This window comes from Symphodus melops, assembly GCF_947650265.1.
Source record: "Symphodus melops genome assembly, chromosome: 9".
NCBI lineage: Eukaryota > Metazoa > Chordata > Actinopteri > Labriformes > Labridae > Symphodus > Symphodus melops.
Genome location: NC_136699.1, coordinates 11,337,369 through 11,361,570, shown reverse-complemented (window position 1 = coordinate 11,361,570; position 24,202 = coordinate 11,337,369). Strand labels below are relative to the sequence as shown.

The following is a 24,202-nucleotide window of genomic DNA, read 5'->3' as shown; positions in this document are numbered from 1 at the left end:
AATAACAGAAAGACATTCCTTGTATGTGTAAATTTAAATTAAAAATGATTCCGATTAAATGAAAGAAAAGTGAAAATTGTAGTAAATACTTCAGTGTTGCCAGTAAAATAATGTTTCCTACTTTTTTTTAATACACAATTTGTCAACCAGACTTTTTGAAACTTCTGACCTGTGGTCATAAAGTTCAGTGTTCAATGTTTATATTTTCAGTGAGGGAGCCATTACAACATTTTTCTCTTCTCCTATTTAAGACTTTAGATTATCATTACATTGTGACTGTTTTGTCAACATACCTTAACATACAGTGCATAATTCACCCATCCAATCTGATCAGACTGAGGTTTAATAGTTTAAGTCTTTAAAAATAGTTTGTGGAAATTAAGAAAGTGTTTTTTGTTGCAAATCAATTCCTCTTTATAAAATGCAATTCTGTTGCTAATAATAGTTATTGATTTGAGTTTCCTCAAAGCCCTGCAAATGGGCGCTCTGCAACAAGATGAAAATGAAATGTTTCTTTAAGTGATTAACCACCTTAAATATTTCATTTCAAACTAAAGTAGCTTCAAGAAAATAAACCCTAAAAAAACGATGCATAAAAAAACAAAACAATGTCATAATAAATCCAGAGACATAATTAGGAAGTAAGCATCTCTCCTCGAGTTAAAGAAAACTAGGGACTTGTTTTAAATTTGGTCAACTTTATTTTCACTTGGTCTCATCTCTTTAAGTACATCTGACAACTTTGATTAACTGCTGAAGTCTGTTTCTTCACTTTAGTTTTTTCCAATTCGAGCCATTGCCAACAAAACTGTAGCAACACATACATTTATGATCATTAAAAACAATTTGACAAACTCATAGAAAAACAAAACCCCTAAAAAGTTGACTGAATTGACTAGTCAGGACACCATGCGTTCTTTAGAGAATCATTTCTATATTTACGTCTGACCACAGAGCACTTAATTATTTTGTTAAGAAATCTAATCTGTTAGACAAAAACCTTTCAAAGGGTAGTTTTAACCTTCTCAGAAAGACACAAAAATGACATACTGGAAATCCTGCATGGCCCTGACTTCTAGAAACACATGAAAATCTAAACAACCTTGAATTCCTCTATCTTCCTCAAGTGCATTAAAAAAAGAATCTAGTAAACGCAGAGAGAAGAGCTTGGTAAAACACAGAAAGTACATCAAAAGAAGGATCCACACACAGTGGTTCAGTCTGCTGAAGCAATTCCCATTGCCAAGTTAACACATAAGAACAGCTAAAAAAAAATCCCTCTCTGTGCAGCTGATTAACAACCTGATCAAGTCCAGAATGTAGTAATAATGATGAATCCTTTCCATGCGCACAACTTCAGCAAAAATTCAGGGAAAGGCAAAAGAAGAAAGAAGGGACTGGAAAGTAACAGTGCGAAAGATTAATCATTCAGATTTTGTGGCATGAGGACAATGAAAGTATTACTTTTTTTAGAGCCACACACAGCCGATCGTTGGAGACAGGATACGATCAAATAAAGAGGGTTGAGCTCTAAAAAATAGAGAGAAATAGAATCATTTTTTAAGCGCATCGAGTCAGAAACAGTTATGGAGAACAACCAGCAGGTGGAGCTTGCTTTGAATATGAACCTTCATTTGAGATAGCAACAATCCTCCCACAATGATCTTTCATCTCCGGCAGACAACAAATTGATTAAAAAAAAATTAGTGCCCGATTTTTTTTTTTTTCTTTCTTTCTGAAGCCCAAACAGTCATTAACATGGCATGATTTGAGTTGCTGATTTTTTAAACTATCTGACAAACAATTATTTATCTTGTTGTAACAATTTTTGTTACAATGTTATTGAACACAAGAGAGACATGTTGTTATGTGGCTCAGATCTAACAGGTCTACATGGTTTATGTGTGTGTGTGTGTGTGTGTGAATGGATAAAAAATTGATGTGTGCGTATGTGTGTGTGTGCATATATATATATAAAAAATTGATGTGTGTGTGCGTGTGTGTGTGTGCGTGAATGGATGAAAACTTGATGTGTGTGTAAATGTTCTTTATTTTCCATGTTCATTGTCCTGTTTTGTTGCTCTTCATTCATTGTCAGTATCAGTGCCTTGTGTCCGTCTCTCCTGCTGGTCAGTCCAGTTCAGTCATTTGTTTCTTCTCTTGGTCTTCTGTTTCCATGGTTACTCAAGGGCAATGGTCCAGTCTACCCCAGCATTCATGCCAGGCTTGCGAAGCGTCAACACTGACATGGAGGCGTCAAAGTCAAAATCTACCTGGCTCTCCTGGCCGTCTGCAGAGCAGAAAGAGAATGCATTAGACACAATGAACATTCAAGGTAAGACAAGTTTATTTATATAGCACATTTCAAGAACAAGGCAATTCAAAGTGCTTTAGGGAGATTAAGGTGTTTGAAAGGGAAATTTTTCTCTCTGAAAGCAGGTAGTAATGATTCCCTTGGAGCGGTGTTTTATTTTTGAAATGTACAGAATGTAAGATAACAGTAAATACCAAATGATATCAGAGAGCTGTCTGAACATACTTACAAACACATTATAATATATACATATATATGCATTTAAAACTGTTCACATGAATGTAACTCCTGAGCCTTTGTACGGCTCATTAAAGTCTTAAAATGGTACCAAACCTGTTTAAATGTCTCATGTGAAGTAACTATTTCAACAGAGCATTCAGTTCACTTTCAGGGTTAATTTTCTTAGATTGATCTGTAAGAAACAACATGAGAGAAATGCTGTAAACGTACCAGGAGTCTTCAGGGTAACCTTGCCGGGCTTACTGGCTCCCAGGATGACGATGCGTTCAATCCAGGAGCGGGTGGAAAACTGGGCATCTGGAGCCAGGTTACTGTGGGGTCAGCAAAAACAATGAACACAAATGTGAGGTTTTATTTGCACTTAAAAACCAACAATGTTAGCGAGTGGTGTTCTCCTTGATTTTATTACAAGGAGCCTATAACTTACACTGTATTGCTTGTATTGTTTCTGCAGTGGTTTATTTTTTATTTGACCGTCTTACTGTACCAAAACAAAGGCATAACTGGAGAATATTCATCACTCACACAGAAGAGAGGATGTTGTTGGCGAAGGACAGCCTTCTGTAGATGAACTCCTTTTTGTCATAGTTGAAGGTGTGACCATCATCTATGTAGAGCTCACCCACCGCAGCTCTCTGCCAGATAAAAGTCAAAGCATTTAGACTGAAGACATGCAGTATGACAGATGAGAACTCGTCAGTGTAGCAGTAGGCAATATTAATGATGCGGATCTCATTATAGCGTTGTGAAATGAGAGTTACCTGGAGGTTAAGAGCCACGTGTAAAGTGTACGGGTCGTGCTCCATGCAGGTGGAGGACCTGCGAACTCGGAGCTTCCTGGGAATAATGGAGCCACCTCGCTGGAACACCGGGATCTGCAAAGAAATCAGAACGCTGCACGTTTCATCGAGAAGAAGGAGAGACAGATCATTGAAAACTGTAGAAGACGGCTTAAAAACGAATATCTTACTGAGCTCATGGTGACAGGGATGTAAAGGTTCTGAGCGCCGTTATGCTTCTGGAAGGTGTGGACGTCGAACCAAACCTGAGGAACATACAACATTCGAGGTGACATTTCTGACATTGAATCTGCAGTCACGTTACTGTCACCATGCCCTGTAGCAACATTTTTCTTCTGATCAGATCATCCCTTTCTATTTTTTAAAGTCTACAAGCAGTGTCCTCTTACCTCGTCTTTGCCGGGCAGGTAGGCGGTGACTCCCCGAGCTCCCTCCTCAGTAACTGGGTGCACCAACAAGTCTCTCCCTGCAGCAGACAAGTGTAACATCAGTGCATCAGATAACCTTCTACAATAACATCTGCCACACTGTAATCATTTCAAGTTTTCATTATAGTTGGCCCTCGCAGCCGTTTCCACACTTCACAAAAGGTGAGCAACAACCAACAGGTCAACATGATGTCATGACAACAGTACACAGTTTTCATGGTGGCCATATTTGGACCACTGAGCTACAGAGATTCTTTTACAACAAGGTGGGTGTTTGGGGTCTCACCTATCAGGAACTCGTCATCCAAAGCGAAAGTAGCAGGATCCTGAGGATACTCCACCCACAGCGGTCTGCGACAAATATGACAAAAAGATGTGAGCTGAGCTAAATAACATGAACTACAACTGTATGAGCCTGAAAGCATTCAGTCAAAATGTGCTGTGAATTCAGGACAACTACTAAATGTTTCATTCTGATAAATTCCAGAAATCTCACCTCATCACAGGCTCTCCGGTGTGGTGTGTGTTGTAAAACTGCTGGTACCAGTAGGGCAGAAGGGTGTAGCGCTGGCGCACAGCTTCACGGATCAGCGCAGTGTTTTCTGGGCCAAAGAGCCAGGGCTCACGGCGCGGCGTGTCCAGGTGAGCATGAGCTCTGAAGAACGGCTGGTAAGCCCCCGTCTGGTACCAACGCACCAGCAGCTCAGTGCTCGGCGTCTTGAAGAAACCACCAACATCAGCTATGACAGACGGAGTCTGGGTTAGTGTCAGGGTTAGACAGCCAATATAATGTGACGTGGAGAAAACGCAGCCAGACACACAAACGACAGAATCTGTCGGCTAAAACGGAGACAAGTAACCCTCCGACATAAAACACCCGATTATTAAATCAAAGGTTCACCACATTTTAAATGTAACTGTAACAAGCATCAGGAGCATGGCAACACTATGATGAGCTCACCATGGTAACAGCTCATGCAGTTTCTATGACAACATGAAAAAAAACTCAGGAGGGTGTCCCAAGCCAGATTATTCTGAGTGCACTCATTGAATGGATGCATTTCTTAATTTAAAAAAGGTGCTTCACTTTGAGTCGGTGCTGCGTCTCTGGATATTCAGGCTGGTTGGCTATTTGACATGTCAACAAGAGTAGTGATGCATATTCTGATCATTAGAGATCCATTTAAACTCCAAACCAAGGATGTGATTCGCAAAGGATAAATACAAGTTAGTGTAGAGCATCTGCAGTGGTTTCTATATTTACTCAGTAACATTGGTTTCACTTCCCTGTGATCTTAATAGTCTTGTAAAATCTCAAACACAAGCGCTTGACTTTGAGCTCAGCAGTTTGTGATTTTACTCTGAGCAGAGCGTCAGGCTCCCGGGTGTATCAGAAGTGTAATGATACTCACCACCACAGAAGGAGATTCCAACCAGGCCCAGGCTCAGACACATGGGGATAGAGACCTTTAGATGGTCCCACTCAGCAGCATTGTCTCCCGTCCAAACGGCACCTATCGACACATTCATCACCATGCGCTCAAAAATCGCATACTTTCTCTTTCTGCTTGAGTTTGTGCTGAAGCTACACTTACAAATGATGTACTTGGCACATAGAACATAAACAGAGGATACCACTTTATATTTTAATGCAACGTTAACTTCCCCTTTCTTTTCATCTAGTGAAGACAGTTGTACACATCTTGAATTCTTTTAAAAAGATTGCCTTGGAGTTTTAAAGAAGTGCGTTTGTCTGTTGATGTGATGCTGCACACAGAAACACTCTGCAGAAGTACCTTCAATATATACTTGGATATACTCAAAATCGGGCTGCAGTCTCAAGGTTTTATGGTAAAGTAGCTTGACACAGAAGGTTTCAAACATATATCTCAAAAGTGTTAGAGAAGGAACTACCAAGTAAACTAACATTACAGTTCATTAGCTCTCTGGAGCTGTAATTGGCTTACCGTAGCGCTGTGACCCAGCAAAGAAGGCTCTGGTCAGTACGAATGGTCGTTCGACTCCTCCGGACCTCTCGATAAGACCCTCCGCTGTGGCCATTTGCTGCAGGTTTGTACAAGGGATAGTCAGTGGAGCTTAAAGGCACATTTCATTTTGTCCAAAGTCTCTTAAGTTAAATGAAAACAGAGGATTTCATTTGATTTTGTAATAACACGCTGTATGAGTCGATGAACAGTCATGCAGAACTACTTCACAAAACCAGACAAATGGAGCACTCACCACATAGAAGCCGTAAATGTTGTGCACGTCACGGTGCTCCCACGCTCCGTGCACTGCGTCCTTGTGCATGGTGACCTCTGGTCCGTTGAAGACTGAGGGCTCGTTCATGTCATTCCACGTATAAAGGTTCTCCATCGAACCCTGGATGGTGGACGGGGATTGTGAATATCAATCAAACTGTATTTATATAACTGCTTTTTTATTATTAATATCATTTTTTATTTGACCTTTATTTGTCCAGGAAAAGTCCCATTTAGGTTAAAAACCCCTTTTTAAGAGAGTCCTGCAGAGCTTTCAGACTAATTCTACTGTAGTTCAAAGTGCCTTACGAAGAAGCGGAAAATAGTGACTGAAAAAGTTGTTTGTTAAAAAAAAAAAAAAAAAAAGTCTGAAGGCCAGACAAACCAGATAATACAAAAGTACCAGATTTAATTCAAAAGCAATAGTCAAACTCCAAGGAAATCCACATTCTTTAAGCAGCTCATATCAGAAAACGTTGGATGCAGTTGTCAACTCCAAGGGGACAAACAGTCACTATAGTGGCATTGCTACTCGTGGTAACAAGAACTTTAGTCAGCATATTGGTCTGTTTCCACAAAAAAACACCACATTGAAAAAGAGCTTAAGTCATTGGTAGACGGATTAAAGAGAAGTGTCTTTAAGACTCACCTCGTACTGATCATATGCAAACTGACTGGCCCACCAGGCTCTCATGTCCGCACGGGTGAAGTCTGGATATCCGGCACTACCTAAACGACACCCATCCCAAAAAGAGAGAGAGGAAGAACAGAGAAGAAATTGAGAGAATATGTTCATTTAAATAATACTTGTAATAATAATTGCAATGGGAAACGGTATGTCCACATATTAATTTCCTGTACATGTAAGGTGATTGATGTCGAGTTTCCAGTCACTTACCAGGCCAGCACCAGCCCTCGTAGTCTCCACCATCTTTGTTCTTAATATAGAAACCCCGAGATCGGATTTCATTATGGATCTTGTAGTTGCTGTCTACTTTAATATGAGGATCTACGATGGCCACCATCTGCAAAAACAAAAGAGAAACCTCTACAGTATAAACATCCTTACATAACAGTGAAGGGGGAGATGGAAAGCAGCTAAATAGACGGGAGGGGAAAAGCTCATGAGGAAGTGGATCCTATCGTTGCAGGCCGGTACAGTTTCATCCGTACCTTGCGTTTCTTGTCCATCAGTCCCTGCAGCATCTCCTTTGGTGTTGCAAACTTGTGTTGATCCCAGGTGAAGTAGCGCTTGCCATCTGTGTGCTCGATGTCCAGCCAGATAAAATCATAGGGGATGTCGTGCTCGTCAAAACCAGCGTCCACCGTCTGCACATCTTCCTGGTCATTGTAGTTCCAGCGGCACTGATGGTAGGCCAGAGCAGCCAAGGGAGGGAAGGACTGGGTGCCTGTGGGACAAGGTGAGAGGAGAGGTTCAGATTAAAATGGACAGTTAACCACTCGTGTTTTATTTGGCTACACTTTAGGCTTTGAAACATTAATTCTAAATACCAGGAAGTCTTGAAAAGAAGGCTTTAGGTGTTTATCCATTTCCTACCTGTGAGGGAGGCATACTGAGAGAAGATATCTTTGGGTGTCGGCCCTAGCATTATAAAAACATCAATGATTCCACTCTCAGAGATCCAGCGCACATCAGTCTGTGGGGTCTCACTGGAGCCCTGCACATAATCTAGCATTTTGCCGAACACAGTCTGGAGAGAGACACAAGTCAGAGTGTTAGTGAATCTTTCAGGAAGAGCACAGGGTCAGGAAATACAAAAAGGAGGGGAAAAAAAGGGACATGCCTTTCCAGCTGTGTTGGAGCTGATATCAACCCAGGTCTCAGCAGCGTTAAGCCAGAAGATTCCCGTGGTCCGCTGTGCACTGTGGGCCAACATGACTGGAACAGCGCCGTAAAGAGCCATAGGGTTATACAACTCGTACTGGAACACGTCCAGGTTGTAGAGTCGATAAGGATCTCCATTGCTGAAAGAAAAAAAAAAAAAAAAGACTTTGTTAAAGATGAGAAAATCTTTAAAGAGCTCTCAGTGGAGGAAAGTAACATAACCAATGACTAATCTCCACACCATGAGCGAAGGAGCTTTCTCTGCGATTCTCAAATGTACAGATGTATAGAAATAGAAAGTATTATTACAATTACACGCTACAAGCATATACTGTATGTTTATTATACATATCATTTTCTTGTATGTGAGATATGACTTTCCGTTCACACTTACTCTGTTGTTTTGAGCCGCAGGGTGTCTGCGTGTTCAGGAATACCATAAACATGCTCCACGCCTGGCCAGGAAAAGTCTAAACTAACAGCAGATGGACCTGAGAGGTGAGAGAGAAAGTAACAAGAGCATTAACCAAATCGGCCCTCTACATGCTCCCAATTATCTTGACCAAAAACATGATCCAAAACAAAACTCGTTCAATGAATACATCACTGAAAACATTTCACTAACAAACACACACACACACACGACTGCACTTTGAATTAAGGCAAAATGAGCTTGAGCTTAAATATAACTTGGACATACCATTAGGTTTGCTGTCAGAGTGAGATTTAAAGGTTTCCTCCCACATCCCGTCTTCATCTTTCTCCTCCTCCACTTTCGCTTTCTGGCAGGCAAACCGAGAACATTGACAGAAATTAAGTGTGATATATACGCTGATACGTGCAGAGCATAGAATGTGTTCAAGCAAAGGGACAAAGATCATCTTCGTGTGCGCTACCTCAGCCTGGTTTGCCGAGTCGGCCTCGTCTTTCTTCTCGCCCTCTGACTCTGCCTGACTGCTCCGTGGCACAAACACCGGAAGGAGAGGAGGGGAGTGGAATATAAGGGGGGGGAAAAGATGCATCAAAGTCATGCCATCGTGTAAAGAGTGACAAAAATATTGGGAGTATTATTTCACTAGGATAAAAAGAAAAAGGACATACAAATTGGGAGATTGGTGAATGCCCCCTGACTCTACAATGACAACAAACAAATGCTCTACATGGTCCTCAGTTAGTTCATTCTAATGAGAAAGGAGACTAGGCAAATCCCAACCTTGTGGCTATTTGAAGCTAAACATCATGGGACAGGACATCTAGAGGCTGCAGCAAAGTTTCACCCACGAGGCTCCTGGCAGAACCAGCTGTTGCACCAGATTCACATTTCAGCAGAAAAACAAGGCTCGGATTTTTCTGCACAGGATATTTGATGTGACTAAGTTCTAGATAATTCTATGCATTAACCCTACACGTGGTCAATACATGTCGAGGAGTACCCCAACCATTGTGCTTAACACTACTATGACAATGTTTGACTTCAAATTGACAGTAATAAAACAACATGAGTCAATGCAGCACAACTGAGGATGCTCTTTATATTAGACTTCATATTTTCCTGTGTTGGCAAAAATAGGAGGCATCATTACCCACAATTCAACAGTTCAGATTTGAATACATCATGCTCGTACCGGCTAATATTTCAGTGAACCATCACGGGACTTGAGCAGAATGAATTGCAGGATACAGAGAGACATCATGTGACGCACGACCCTTCCTGGAACTACAAGAGGCTTTTAGGTCTGTTTTTTTTTTTTTTTAACATAGAGCCTCACACCCAAACACCAGTAAGAGGTTTTGATATGAGGAAATAGTTTAGTGTCTAAATTTAACAGGCTCTTTTTGAAACCTTCAGGCCATAATGTGAATGCAAACAGAAGCCAGTGTTCACTTCACAGTCGATCAGATCGGAGCGTATTTGGCTCAAATGGTCTCACCAAATCTGAAGGCTGATATTCTATCCAAGTCACAACAGGTTCATTATTGTATAATTTAGCCTCCATTCGTTATAGCAGCACTGTTAACATCAGCTTACCACCGAGACAGAAATCTTGTTTTTCCACCATAATGAGAGTATGGCTTTACATTTTTAAGCGGATGCAGAGGATGTCCAGATTTAAACCGTTAAAAGGTAAAGAATAACCACAAAGCGAGAGTTTGCTGTTCTGCTTCGGAGCTGCAGTGAGAAATCACAGCAGAAGAAGAGACTAACTTTTTGGTGGAACTCAGACTGCGTGTGTGTTAAGAACACATACACAAAACTTTACATGTCTTCCATCTCAAACGGTCCTTTCCTGTTTCTCCTCTGTAGCAGTTATAAATGAGCTCAGCTTATACATCACATTGAGCCATGCAGGTGCATTGTTAGATCTGCTGGAGTGACAGTCTGCATATATAGATGCTTGATTAAGTTAATGGGACATCGATTGAACCGGGAGGGGGGGGGGGCACATTTTAATCAGCGACAGGTGAACCCACGTGATTCAGGTGAAGGTTTTTTTCATGATCAGGATGATTTTTTTTTTTTCTTTGCTTCATGAAATAAGACCACAAATCAACACACAAGAGGCTTTCACTCTTTAAATGATCCTTCAAACAACATGAGGATGATAACAGGGGCCTAAAGAGACCTCTTCAATCTGGATTAAAATTAAACACCAACATGCACACACATCCTTCTCTCACACTCACATTTCTTTGAGGGGGAAATACTGCACTCTGTGTGATGGGAGTCCCTACATCTTTGGTCACTACTGGCAGCATTAGCACAAGGAACAGAATACACACTTACAAATCTTAAGGGTCTTTACCTAGAGAATACTCTCTTGATATTATCCCACACGCTAGCCACTGTGCTAGTTACTTTATAGGAGAAACTAGGATGATAGGGAGAAGAGGACAGAACAACGAGTCAGAGACAATACTCAAAAAAAACAAAACAAAAAAAAACCCAAACCATTTCATGGGAACAAAAATAGAAATCATCCACTGAGTGAGGATGTGGATTCAAAAGAGAGAGCTTCTTTTAAGCGTGTGTGCATGCACGGTTTCTCACGTGTCCTTGCGCATCCTCAGGTGCTCGAAGGCCAGCAGGCCGCGCGAGTTCAGTGACATAAGCACCTCTCGGCCTTCCATGATGTCCAGTCTGAAGGGCCTGGCACTGACAATGACCCTCTGAGACTCTAACCCCAGGGACAACACCAACCCGTTCTCATCCTGAGACAGGAGAGACAGGCTGAGAGAGAGAGAGAGAGAGAGAGAGAGGAAGGGAAGTATTAGTTAGGAAAGGATTAAGATAAAAACTTTAATTCTATAATCCTCTCAGTACGTTTGTTATTTTTCTGATCAGACTGCTCTGCTTTTACAAAACGTACAGCCAACAAACCAGTAAGGTTACAGAATATGACACCCATGGGAAACTTACGGCTCAGTGGGTGGCTCTCTGATGAGCACGTCTGGGACCTCATAGCGAGGCTTAAGGGGCTTCAGCTCGTTAATCTTCACCCTTGTCATGTTCCCCTGGAGACGATAAAGCTCCAGCAGCAGACGCACCTGTGTGTGTGTGTGTGTGTGTGTGTGTGTGTGTGTGTGTGTGAGAGAGAGAGTGTGTGAGAGAGAGGTAAAGAAGAAGAAGAAAAGGGCAAAAGGTAACCTCAATTCTTGGGATCACGATTTGATTCAGAATCTATTTTCAATTAGGAGTCTATTTTTAAATGAGTATATGCTTCAGTATCGACCCCAGTCATCTGGAAGACTGGCTGAATTATTTTCTGCTCTACTTGGCAGCTCAACCAAGGGTGTTTTTCTTCTTATCTTCTGCACTTGCCATAATCAGCATTGTTGTTTTGATTACACAGGAAATGCCACTCATGTGGTGGCATGAAGATTTTGAAGAGGCTTTATCGATGAGAGAAATGTCTTGAAATACAACTTCCTCTTATAGTTGCTGTTTTTGAGTTTTCCCACGAGACCTGATAAAGAGAAGTCAACCGTAATGATTTCCCCTTTGTGTGTCCTCTTACCTTATTGTTGTCATTGGTGAGCTGCAGGGTGAGTCTGGTCTTGGTCAGCTCCATGGTCTCCAGTAGGGCTCGATAGGGAGACTCACCGGGCTTCAACGCTCGCTGACGTCTGTTTGAAGATGAGTGAACACCAGTGATACATCTTAAAAATGTCTTTTCTATGTCAAATCTACATTTAAGTTAGTTCATTTGTGTGTGTCTTTCTTGAAACTCACTTGCAGAAGGCACTCTGGTCACAGGTCTTAAAGTTGCCCTTGTCCACAGCCAGGGTCCCACTAAGGTACACAGCCAGCCAGAACACCAAGACAGACGCCATCCTAGAAAATAAACCAAAGAAACAACACTAATTCACATGAGATGACAGTCTCTTCTCCAATTCTATGCATTTATTTATAATGCCCAATTACAATTCAAACCAGGACCTAGTCAGACTACAATGTGTGTACAGGAGTTAAACATGTACAAAACGCACACACGGACTTTGATCTGTGTGTGACAGAAAATGTCACATTTCCTCTTTTTTACTCATCCTGTAGACGTGCTCACATGTTCTTAAAACAGAGCCCCTGTTTTCAAACTGAACCAAGGCTCTGTATTACAGACAGTAGATTTTAAAGCCTCTATTCCAGGACTCATTTTATTAATTGAATGATGATGTGACGAGCTTGAACGGATGCCAGGATATAGCATTAGTTAGCTAACGCATCAGCTAATGCGGGCTAAGTGTGGCGAGCACTAAAGCTCTAACAATAAGAAAACAGAAATAGACAGGCGAAAATTAATCATTTGTAAACTTTAAAGCTTTAGTCTTGAACAGAGGGCTTACGGTAGTTTGTGTGACAGCAGTGTCATTGTAAATCTCGCCTCCAGATAGCGAGCTAACCGTGCCAAGCCGATAATTCAATTGATTTCCACTTCGTCTCTCTGGTGGCCGCCAGACCCACAGAGAGGAAGTGTGCCGGCTAAACTTCCTCTCTTTGTCACCACGGTAAGAATCTTAGCAATCCTGCAGCGAAAACTACCGAAACAGAAGATCAATACGCGATGACAGAGCGGACCTGCTTTGTCTTACCTTTCAGTGAAGGGGGCCATCTTGATTATGCTCTCACATGACTCCGCCCCCCATTTCACTCCGCAACAAAGATCGTCAAAAAGTAAGATTCGCATCAAATGACTCAAACGTATATTTAGTTAAATTTAAAGCGAGTCATTTGAAATCAGTGCACCGAGTCACGTAATTTACACGATTACTTTTTTTTATCATGTTTATTTTATCATGGTGACATTTTTTCTTATCTATTTGATAACAAAGGCAGGATTTGTGAATATATTATGTGTATCCTCTCAGGCATGGACACGTCATCCCCAAAGCTCCAGTGAGTGAAGTACACATTTGTCCTGGATTTGTTACACACTGGCTGAATATCAACTAAACACGTGTCCAACAAAAAGAGTCTTAAACCCTCCAAACCGGGAATTGGCATTACGTAAAAATGTAAATTACAAAAAGTTTCCAACCAGATCAAGTATCCTATCAGCATGGATTTGGTAACTTTTCATCCCAAACACATCCACTTATAGAAAATAATAGAGCTATAGCTTGTGACACTTATCAAGATAATTATAACTATAATAATTTTTCAATAAGTGCATATTTATTCCACCTTATTCCATACCTAATTCATCTTCTGCATTTCTAAATCTTCTGTTTATAACATGAAGGGTCGACTTACATTTGGTTCAAAAATGACAAATGCATCTTTATCATTTGATCATTTTGATGAGATAAGACCAAATACGATTTTAATAGAGTTAAATAAGTTTGTGATTCATCTCTATGGTTTCATGGTTCATACATTTTATGAATACAACTGTGAAATACAGTTTTCTTCGTCCTACCTAATAAAAAAATAAAAAAAACAAGTCACAAGTGTCCGCCCAAACAAGGGTCAGAAGACTACAGAATTTAAAATAATAAGAATATTTACAATAGTAGTAGTGTGGTTTGCCTTTCAGGCAACCACCCTAATAAGCACAAACTCCAACTCTATTCAAGGATTTCAACTGTTTTTTTTTTTGCTGTGTGTCATAAAGTTAAATTTAAGAGTAATTTTAACAGTGTAGGTTTCTAAAAACTATTAAAATGAAACAGTTCCTATAAATGGAAAGATTTGCTTTGTTTTTCATGTTATGCGTTATTTGTCAATTTGCGTGTAAGTAAAAAGAGAACAAAAACAGTTAAAAATTCCATATACATGTACGATTGATACTCTATAATGATGCGTCTAAGCATCTACTACAATGCTCAATTCAAGACACAGTTAAGGACAAAACCCATTTTTATTTTGTAAAATGGTTAAAACATCAGTTTGTGAATGTGACAAACAAACACTTTTGCAGCTGCAAACAATCTGAAAATAATTCAAATCAAATACTTAGTGGGTCAAGCAGAGTTGAGTTGAACTTTCTAACCAAGATGATACATTGACAATAATTTTTGTGTGGAGCAAAAAACGGAATATTAACTTTATATACACTTTGCACACAGTTTTCCATCTATATTCCCTGTCAATTGCTGTCCACTGTTCTCTCTTTACTGCTTTTTCAGAGCTGAAAACGCCAGCACAGGTGTCCCAATCTATCAATGTTTTTATGCAGGACGCTGTGAATCGGTGCCACATATCTTGCCACATCACCGTCCCGTGAGAAATCCCTGCAGAAAAGGCCCCTCTCAGGGCTGAAGACAAACTTCTGGGGCATGGGCCCATTGCCCCTCACATACTCCCACACGGCCAAGAGCAGCAGCCTCACCTCAAAGGGAGTGATGTGGGGGAAGGCTTCGTGGACGTTTGCCAGCACAGGAGGTAGGAGCTGACCCTCTCCCATGCATGACACCAGAAGGCAAGAGGCCTGGAGGTGCCATGGGGAGTCTGTGGACAACACCTCGCGGCAAGCCTCCCAGTGGGCCAACAGGGTGCCCAGCAGGCCTCTGAGCACAGCAGAGCAGTAGCAGAGAGCTGGGCGTCCAGCTGCAACCACCTGAAGCAGTGGGAAGAGGACCGGATGGGCCTCGAAACAACGCCGTATGTGGATGTCTCTCTCCACTGTGGTGCGGGCGTGCTCTTCTGGGGGCCAGGACAGCTCACCGTTGGCAACGTCAGGACAAACATTTTCCACCAATGTGACCGCAACAACCTTAGCTGCCTCTGCGTTGATTGGCAAAGGTTCATCAGGGTCAGATGGTGGCCTTGAGCCATTGATGGAGCCATTGAGTCCCAAGGAGCTGCAACACTGCACTATGACAGACAGAAGAGTCTGGATGTTCTAAAGAGGGAAGAAGAAGGTGAAACTCTTGTGTCAGTCTTTTCTGCTGTTGCACATACAACACACAAACTTTTTTTTTCCCCCCTGCAAAATGTTCAAATGAAAAAATGACATGTTCAAAATACAGCTGAGTAAATAAATTAGTTTTAAACTACAGTTCTCAAAATTGTGCAACTCACCTGGATGACCCCCGATGGATCAGGCAACTGTCTGGAAGTGCGGACCTTGAGCCCCTTGCCAATCACTCCAGCGTGAAAAACAGACCACACGCTGCCAGAAAAGTTGACAGTGGTACCAAAACGACAGTTGATGTCCAGCAGAGATGCTCCGAGGTCAGGGGATACAGATGGGGCAGTAACAGGGGCACCGGACATGTCAGTGGCCTGCCCTCCGAACAGGTCGGCGTTGCCTCTATGAAGCGCTCCCTCGACCAACTGCTGAAGTATGGCTTTGAGAGTGAGCGGGGAATACGCTGCCAAACGAGAGAGGAGCTGGACTGAGTAGTTCACCGCCTCGCCTGCCTGACCCCCATCTCTCCCCACTTTCCCGACCTCCCCTCTTCGCCGCAGCGACAGAAAGAAATGACTGACAGAAGCACGGGAGAGCAGGAGCAGTTGTGCTGGGGAGGAGGTGCGAGGGAGTGGGCTACAGGACAGGAGGCGCACAGCAGCATGAGATACAGCCGGGTCACCATGAAGAAGGAGAGGGCCAAAATCATGGAGGTTTACCGAGACAGCGGAACCCACTTGGATGGCCATGGAGGACTGAACACTTGCAGCTGCTCCTCTTCTCTCTTCATCCTGACTCTGGATGGCTGCAGCCAGGTTAAGTAGAAGCTGCCTCAGCTGTTTTGGCCCCAGCGTGTGAGTATGAATCTGGGCTACACAGCGAGCGACAGCAGCAGGAATGAGTCCCGCCATGCAAGAGGAGAGTGTGGTGTGGAGCTGCCAGGCCAGAGCGAGCTCCTCTGGGTTACGGGCCTGGGTGAGTAGCTGACAGAAAGCCTCAGTGGCCACACTGGGACCCCCATACACAGACAGCAGACACAGCAGCTGGTGCAGCCAGAGGTGACGCTTCCTCTCTAGCCGAAGGGTCTCAGCACAGAGCTCACCGATGTGAGACTGCAGTTCTTCCAGGAAGGGAATAACTCTTTGTGGCTGAGGGGGAGCAGAATGATGGGGGTTGACTTCACTTCCATCGGAGCGGTTGAAAACCAGTTTGTGAAGATGCAAGAGCAGCATCTGGAGGAGGCGATCGCAACCTTCTCTGACTCCTTCGTGAGGGGATGGTGTAAGGCCAGAGATGATGACAGAGGCCGGGGTAGCTGTGTCAGCCAGAAAACGGAGGACCCGAGCTCCTCCGGATGGATTCTGGCTGATGAGGTGGACGGAGAGCCCCAGCATGTTATCGAGTTCCTCTCTTGGGAGGCCCTGAAGCAAGGCCTGCAGCTGGAGCAGGACAGGAGGCCGTAGCAGGTCTACAAGTTCTGCAGACAAGGCACCAAAGAGGTTGGGGGACATGGCAGCCAGCTGCAGCAGAAATGGTACTGCGGCACGTCGGAGTTGGGGTGAACTCTCCCAAGATGTAGAAGACGACGTAGGAGACAGAGGGCTTGAGGGACTCAGGCTTTCCTGAAACATCCGGAGTAGCTCCTTCCTGATGCTGTCCGAGTGGTGCACTGCAAGGTGTCCAAGGATTCCAACTACTGAGCCAATCTTAGGCACCCTGCTGCCTTTATCTGTTCCCATCACCATTAGCCCTTGGTCTTTAGCACCATGGGAGCAGAAGTCCTTGAGTCCACACGCCAAGACTCGGCTGATGATCGTACCTGGGAAGGCGGAGCCGATGTGAGCCACCACCCAGTCAAAATGAGGAGAGTGCTGCACTGAGGTGTCCAACAGCGCATCCACACAGGCATCAGGGCACCAAGCCAGCATGGCGGCCAAACACTGGGAGTACGCCTCCATGAGGGAGCGCGTCGCAGCACATGACATCCACAGCTGGAGCAGTTCATTGAGGCTGGAGGAGTGAGGGGCCACCCTGCGGCCGGCGTGTTTGCTGCTCAACTGACCCAACAAGTCCACAGCCCAGGCTGACACCAGAGGGGCCCAGGCCCGTGGATTGAGACGGATGAACTCTGACAGCACACCATGAACCTCCTGCAGACAGACAGACAGACATGATGATTACCATTTTCTTAATAATTATAGGACAACTGTAGGTGACAAGATTTGGAATGACACTGACAATGGGCAAAAGAAACAAACCTCTGCTGATATGACAGAGAACCTTGAATTGTGTTTTCTCATCTTGATACCAGTACACCAAAATTTAGTAAAATTAGACTAAAAACAATTTAGTCTAAATTGGTCACTTTTAAGATGGTTATGATTATTTATTATTTACTTTTGGAGGAGTCCAAATAATCTCCTTAACTTGAAGTGATTTCATCTGAACATTTTTGACATTTTTGTTAAGAAAAGTCTGAAATTATAAAGGACAAAAACAATCATTACAATTGTAGGTAAAAAAAAAAAAAAGGAAGGTAAAAATCAGGAACGTGATAGTAATATCTTTACTAGCTCCAGAATAAGGTATTAGTGTTGTGTCTAATGTATGTCCTTGTTAAATTTGCACCTGTATGATGTCCTCCAGGTTGGAGCTGACCCCAGAGCTGGCATCACTCTCTGTCTCCAGGTTGTGCAGGAAGGCTGAGACGTGCTCATTGTAAACACCTCTCAGATGCTCCAGCACGGCCCCTCGGCAGGCGGGGACTGAGCGCAGAAGGCGCACAGCACAGCGGGCGTGTTCCCTGACACTGAGCTTCCGACCCTGAACCGTGTCGATGCCACTGATGAAGGACTTGATTTCCTGAGACAGTTCCTGAGCACTAGAAGAAGGCAGGACACAAAGAAATGAACTGATGGACGAGGAAGTACATTTTTGGGAGTAGCAGAAAAAGGCATCGAATGAAAGACTAACTTAAGAGTTTTTGGCAAATAACAGACGAACCACTTTACATTTAGCTAAATCTTAATCCATAGTGATAATAACTTCAAGTCCTTTAAATCAAATTGCCTGCCTCATATCTTCATGATATGTAACCGTTTAATGTCTCACTGTGTGTTCATTAGTATGGGTCTTTGTTTTACGTTGGATGTGGAACATTTTTCACCATTTTGACACCTTTAAAAAAACAAAACACTGATGTCTGATCAAACTAAACAAACCAAACATAATGGTCATTCAATAGCAAAGATTTCACAATTAATTTAAGAGCATGCGTTTATGATGTCAAAGTTGTTAATCACATAAGACATATAGAAGAAAAGAAGAAAAGCCAACCCTTCCAACTAAGAGACTGGAAAAGATTGTCACTTTCAACAATACTGAACTAGGGGGAGGGGGAATTAAACATTGATGTAGATTTCAGAATAAATAAATATCAAACAATTAACTCAATATAAGTAAGTGAAATAATTCCTTGTTTACTGCAGGTTTAATGCAAACTTTACATGATGGAAATAAGCTGGATGTTGCTCTAAAAGCTTTGCTTGTTTAACTGTTTTAGGACAAGGTACTCATTCTTAATGTCTCTTTGTATGACAGACATGTGTAGTTACATCACCACATGCATCTCTGTAAATTAACTTAAATACTACTTCAGAGTATGTAAGTGAGTGTCCTCTCAGAGTGTAAAGGCTTGCTGCTTGCTCTGTCACAGAGCAGACTCACCTCAGGACAGTCTGCGCTGTCACACTGTGGGAGCTCTGCATCGCTTTCAGCGGACTCCCGTCAAACACCACAGACATCGCTTGGTCTTCAAACATTTAAGGGTCACATCAATCCTCCTCTCAGTTTTTACTGACGTCGACGCGAGCTACTATGAGAGGGTTTGTACTATATTCTCTGCCCAGATTCAGAACAAAAATACAAGGAAAGGGCGCTTCAGGACCGGATGTGAGGACTTCTTCTTCGTGTTTCCCCAAACGCAACCCGTCGAAGACGGCTGAGGGTGCTGGCGACATCTAGTGGATAAACCTGAAAACCCCAAGCAGCCTATCATGTCAACACCACTATGGTCAACACCATCCAGCAGAAATAGAAATAAGCCAATTTAACGCTCTTCACTTGTAGCCAGTATTCAAGTTTACAATCAAGAAAGGAGAGACAGAGGACTTTCCCAGGATAATGGTTTGTAAGTCTAAAGAAACACATTGTTACACACACTGTGCACCCGAAGTTTTACATTTTTGCTGAAATGTTTTAAATACTTCAATGTATGTATGTAGGTCACTGACCTTTGCATTCTTCTTGTATTTATATTTCAAGATAATTAAGAAAAAAAATTAAACTGACACTCGCACAGTTTGTTCTCTTCATCTTTTTATGTTTAATTTAGCAATTGTGGGGGGTTTTATAGTTATTATTTATTTTCCTCAATAAAGCTTGGGCGTTGAGAATACTGAAAAAATAGTATTACAAAATACTGTTCTGATTGTAAAGTAATATAACAACATTCACGTCATTATAATAAACTAAATGATTAAACAATAATGCTAAAAAAAAACGTGAACAGTTTCAATGTCATTTATATTTAAATCTGCACGTCTTCAATAAAGGATTAACTATTTTTGTACGGTTCACTGATTATAGACTACAGCAATACAACACTAATGACGTCATAATTATTGAAAATTGAAAAGTAATAATTAAACAATTTAGCTTAAAAAATGTTTTATTTGTATTTATTTATAGTTTCACTTCTTACGTTTATCCATATGGTATCATGTCAAACTCCGAGGCACTGGTCATAAATATGGACAAAAGTGTATTTATATATTAAATTATTCTGTAGTCAGGTACATTTAACTTAATAAATCTGATGAAATGTATATAAATGCGTCATTGATTTTGTGGCAATTATTGAAGTAACTTTCAAACAAAAATGTTTGAGATAGTATCTGCTTATTTTGGTTGCATTAAATGTTATCTTTATGTTTATGTCACTGAATTTAGAGAATTTGAAATGAATCCAACTCAATGCAGTTTTTATTTGACAAGCACTTTCACTTGGTCACTTTCTTTATGACACTTTCTTTAAGACATAAAGAAATGATTTAACTTAACAATTTCATTTGGTTGACAAAGGTAAGGAGAGTTGTTTTATACTGTAATGTTAATTACAACTTGTGGGTCTATGATGCAACATTACAAAACGAAACTAGCAAGCAAAGTAACACAGGGACACAGAAAGGTAAATTATGCATGTAATTTAAATGTAGGTTATAGTGTGATGGTATGACGCCACGATATCAGGAAGACATCACGAGTATTTGCACTAACAAAACAATAAGCTTTACGTTGAAAGTTACATTGTAAGTAATTGCTGTAAATCTAAATGTTCAATTAAAATACGAGTTTGATCGAAAACAGTCAAGAACTGTAGTTAGCAATGCATTGTGGGATGCTTACCTTGAAGCAAACTGACAAAGGCCATGATGATAATAATGTAATGATGTTTTAAATCACAGGACACTACAGTGTTTTTTTAAAAACGAGGGTGTTACCTTGACAACTTGTGAGGTTTTTTTTGCCTCTATGAAGGTTTATTCTCTGATGGGCCCACTTCCCAATAGAACTGTAGTATTGCTTCATGTAAATGATGTAATCTGAAGCTCGTTTTTTGATGAGGGGTCTGGGGAGGTCGCGCAAAAAAAATTTGTCTATAAAAAAACGTTTTAAATTTACCGTAGTTTGAATGTGGCCTACATGTAACACTGTTTACAAGGGACTGATTCTTAAGGAAATGATCGAGGTCCAACCACATCATCTACAGAATGTGGCGAACAACAATAATATATAAGGACACTGTTCACCTGGTTGTTGTTACAGTCATGAACTAAATTTAACACAAAGAAAGATTGGCATTGAAACGCTTGTATTGTAAAGAAAAGAAAATATCGGCACTGAAACAGGTATTGACACTAAAACAAGTTTTAATGAAGAACCAAGAAAATGCATTTTAAAAATATTTTATTTTATACGATGCAGGGTATTATTATTATTTATTTATTATTATTATTTATTTTTTGACGTTTGGGAAAGGCTTTTATTGTGAAGGTCTTCTAAAATTAGAGAGAGATCAGCTGATCGCTCACAGCTGAGCTTTAGTGGCGTCTCAGAGGAAGGTGTTGACATCGTCTCTAAAACGTAAGAAGTATCCTCGTGTTTTACTCTTTTTATGACTAGACTTTAAAATCAGTCTACGGTCCATTCTTTTCTTATTTATGGCCGATGTAAGATGAGCTTTAAAGGGAAGCTGGGATGATGTAACACACAAGCTAATGCACCTTTGTGTCCGCTTTAACTTAAAACTTACGAACTGGCCTAAAATGATCGACTGTGTCCACAATAGCTTACATTCGATTGTCAGTATTATTTTGTTAAATCTTTGTTAAAGATAACTTAGCTGGTCATTATTTAGACATTCGTACATCCAAAGGATAAATCGATGGTCATCATCGAGACTTACTGTATAAAAATGTGGCCATGTGGCCAATCCCAGCTTCTGATTCAAATTCACTCGCATCAATCAACTACTTTTACCCTAACACTTGTACCTTTTTATATTTCATAACCCAACCAACAGATCAAGAGCACACAACACTAAACAAAAATGCTGTGTCAACAAAGTATAGTGTTTTTACATTCCTGTATCTTTTACTAATATTTGATCTAATGATACATGTCTGTTTTTGTCAAGGCCATCATATCAGTGAACCGTGTCATCGCTTTATAAACTATGGCCCCCACACTGGTAAGGAAAAAATAAGACAACTAGGATGTCGCGTTTTACTTTTTCTTTCAGTTATGTTTTCATTAACCTGATTGCATGTGTACAAGGAACTGTTGTAAAGTATTCAATTTTAATCACAATTATGTCAAATATAACCCAATTCAGTTGTTGCTTAACGGATGCTGTTGGTGATTCTTTTTCTTATCCAAGTACGACGAGAAACCAGAGATAGGTGACTTGATTGAGATCTTCCGTGGCTCCTATCAGCACTGGGCTGTGTATGTTGGCGATGGATTTGTTGTTCACTTGGCACCCCCCTGTAAGTCCCTCATACTGTACACATAACAGTCAGCACTGTTTTCTCCTATTCTCATTTTTGTCTTATGACAGCTAAAAAGATTTGGTTGACAGAATTCATAACCCACAAATCATCAAAAATGTCAATATTTTTAGAAAAATATGCGCATTGTCTGCATATATTTTTGTAAATGTATACCTGCATTATTCTGTTCATTGTCATTACTTTTTTCTTTTTAGCTGAGGGCCCTAATGCAGGTGCCAGCAGCATGATGTCTGTTCTAACGGACAAGGCTTTAGTGAAGAAAGAGGAGCTGTGGGATGTGGTGGGAACCAACCAGTGGAAAATCAACAACAGCCTCGACGAGGAGTACAAGCCTCGCCCGGTTCACGTCATTGTGAGGGAGGCCTCTGCCCTGGTGGGCACTGAACTGCCTTACTGCGTCTTTAGGGGGAATTGTGAGCACTTCGCAAATGAACTTCGGTACGGAAAGGCCGAGTCCCGACAGGTATGTGTACTCAATGTGAGCTAATAAATTGAGACTGTTTTTTTTTGTTTGTTCGAGGGGCTGCGGCTGCAATCATCAGAACAGAATTAGATAGTGTGTGGAGACTGATTTGTTATTTAAAAACAAATTATATAAATAAGTCAGATGTGGTCATTGTTCTGTATGGACTGCCATTGCTGTCACTACCAGACAGCAGTCATTTATCAAATTGGAGATTATGATTCTAGAAAAAAAAGTGTTATAGCACAGAAATATATCAGCAAGCAATCCATTTTTTTAAGCAACAATTTAAAATTAAGAGGAGTCCCTCTAAAATTCCTTAGTAGCATTATCCACATGTCCCTTCTCCATGATTTTATCTCTACTGCTTATCCTGATTGGGGTCTCTGGGTGAGAGGAGTGGTACACACTTAGGACTTCTTGCCAGCCAACTTTATAATAGAAAAAGGAATCTTGGGTAAAAATGTACTGATATGTGCTGATACTGATATTTGTTTTGGATTGTTCCATCCCTACACACTTTCATACAGTTGTGTGTTTCCCTCTGCAGGTTCGCAAGGCAGGTGAAACGGTCATGATTGCAGGCGTGGCTGCAGCTGTTGGTCTCGGTATCGTTGCTCTGGCAGGGGCTTTTTTTGGAGGCAGCAAAAAAGAAAACAAGAACACGCAGTGATTCCGGTCCCACATGCCTAATGAGAGGTTTTATTCAAAGATCACCAGCAGAGCCTAACTGGTTTTTATTCTTGAAAAAAAAAAACATCTTTATTTGACTGCAAGCATCTTTAATTTTGTGAGGAATTTGGGTGTCTTGTATCAACAACTTACCTTAAACCACCATCTGTCCTTCTTTCTGTCTTGGCCTTGAATAACATTGCAGACTGGTTGGGTTTGAGGGAATGTTTAATATTTGTCAGCCTTTTTTGAATATTCTAAACACAGCACACACAACAAAACAATTTAGGTGCCAAGGTAAAAGTATGTTTAAATATTTTGATAACAATATTTGGGTGATTTGGAGATGAAATTATATTTTTTGGATTGTACAACATCTGAGGATCACACGCCTCTGAGTTTTTATATTAATTGATAAAATGGTTTGTTGGTAGTTGTTTATGAAGGAACGTTTGATGCTTGAAACTAATTGAAATATCTCTGCAATTGTAGTAATCATTCTAGTTGGCCAAATGAACCATGCACATTAGAAGTACTATGTATTATTTATTGTGAACTTTAAGTCATTAGTTCTTTTCATTTAACTAATTTGACATCTTCCATGTTCTTGTGAAATGTAGAGTTGACAATGTAGTTTATAAAAATGTATCTCTGACTTTTAATTGTTTCCAATAAAGACGTATTCATTAGGAGCCT

The 24,202-nt window shown here is 41.2% G+C and overlaps 3 protein-coding genes across 4 annotated transcripts; 1 reads left to right on the top strand and 2 right to left on the bottom strand.

Moving 5' to 3' along the window:
* Positions 1 to 678: 678 nt before the first annotated feature.
* Positions 679 to 13,078, bottom strand: ganabb (glucosidase II alpha subunit b). The gene is made up of 25 exons (XM_079353046.1): positions 12,978 to 13,078; positions 12,121 to 12,222; positions 11,906 to 12,014; positions 11,308 to 11,435; positions 10,939 to 11,118; positions 10,694 to 10,759; positions 8,786 to 8,843; positions 8,590 to 8,671; positions 8,284 to 8,380; positions 7,849 to 8,029; positions 7,602 to 7,755; positions 7,217 to 7,452; positions 6,942 to 7,068; positions 6,693 to 6,772; positions 6,024 to 6,164; positions 5,750 to 5,846; positions 5,195 to 5,296; positions 4,279 to 4,522; positions 4,069 to 4,133; positions 3,744 to 3,820; positions 3,525 to 3,599; positions 3,316 to 3,429; positions 3,080 to 3,189; positions 2,765 to 2,865; positions 679 to 2,290 (listed from the first exon to the last, which is right to left on the bottom strand). Exons 1-25 carry the CDS (start codon positions 13,070 to 13,072, stop codon positions 2,181 to 2,183), a joined length of 2,931 nt encoding a protein of 976 aa, XP_079209172.1. The 5' UTR covers positions 13,073 to 13,078; the 3' UTR covers positions 679 to 2,180.
* A 1,148-nt stretch (positions 13,079 to 14,226) lies between these two features.
* Positions 14,227 to 19,242, bottom strand: ints5 (integrator complex subunit 5). Its single transcript, XM_079352169.1, has 4 exons — positions 18,965 to 19,242; positions 17,867 to 18,119; positions 15,409 to 17,388; positions 14,227 to 15,229 (listed from the first exon to the last, which is right to left on the bottom strand). Exons 1-4 carry the CDS (start codon positions 19,057 to 19,059, stop codon positions 14,510 to 14,512), a joined length of 3,048 nt encoding a protein of 1,015 aa, XP_079208295.1. The 5' UTR covers positions 19,060 to 19,242; the 3' UTR covers positions 14,227 to 14,509.
* Positions 19,243 to 20,305: 1,063 nt separating this feature from the next.
* On the top strand, positions 20,306 to 24,198 carry LOC306829213 (phospholipase A and acyltransferase 3-like). 2 transcript variants are annotated; one of them, XM_079352154.1, is made up of 5 exons: positions 20,306 to 20,380; positions 21,996 to 22,049; positions 22,239 to 22,347; positions 22,566 to 22,834; positions 23,385 to 24,198. In XM_079352154.1, exons 2-5 carry the CDS (start codon positions 22,035 to 22,037, stop codon positions 23,505 to 23,507), a joined length of 516 nt encoding a protein of 171 aa, XP_079208280.1. In that variant the 5' UTR covers positions 20,306 to 20,380; positions 21,996 to 22,034; the 3' UTR covers positions 23,508 to 24,198. The 2 variants fall into 2 exon arrangements, with proteins under 2 accessions (XP_079208280.1, XP_079208281.1); XM_079352155.1 differs by lacking the exon at positions 20,306 to 20,380 and adding an exon at positions 21,339 to 21,442.
* The last annotated feature ends 4 nt before the right edge of the window (positions 24,199 to 24,202 follow it).

Excerpts from the sequence above, each read along its gene's own strand:
- ints5 (XM_079352169.1), bottom strand. The coding sequence starts at position 19,059 with ATGTTTGAAGACCAAGCGATGTCTGTGGTGTTTGACGGGAGTCCGCTG. Across the intron at positions 18,120-18,964 it reads ACAGCGCAGACTGTCCTGAG|TGCTCAGGAACTGTCTCAGG; the intron begins GTGAGTCTGCTC and ends GCCTTCTTCTAG. Across the intron at positions 15,230-15,408 it reads ATCCATCGGGGGTCATCCAG|AACATCCAGACTCTTCTGTC; the intron begins GTGAGTTGCACA and ends TTCCCTCTTTAG.
- ganabb (XM_079353046.1), bottom strand. The coding sequence starts at position 13,072 with ATGCGAATCTTACTTTTTGACGATCTTTGTTGCGGAGTGAAATGGGGG. Across the intron at positions 8,672-8,785 it reads ACTCGGCAAACCAGGCTGAG|AAAGCGAAAGTGGAGGAGGA; the intron begins GTAGCGCACACG and ends TTTGCCTGCCAG. Across the intron at positions 2,866-3,079 it reads AACAACATCCTCTCTTCTGT|TAACCTGGCTCCAGATGCCC; the intron begins GTGAGTGATGAA and ends CTGACCCCACAG.
- LOC306829213 (XM_079352154.1), top strand. Across the intron at positions 22,348-22,565 it reads TGTTCACTTGGCACCCCCCT|CTGAGGGCCCTAATGCAGGT; the intron begins GTAAGTCCCTCA and ends TTTTCTTTTTAG. Across the intron at positions 22,835-23,384 it reads GAAAGGCCGAGTCCCGACAG|GTTCGCAAGGCAGGTGAAAC; the intron begins GTATGTGTACTC and ends TTCCCTCTGCAG.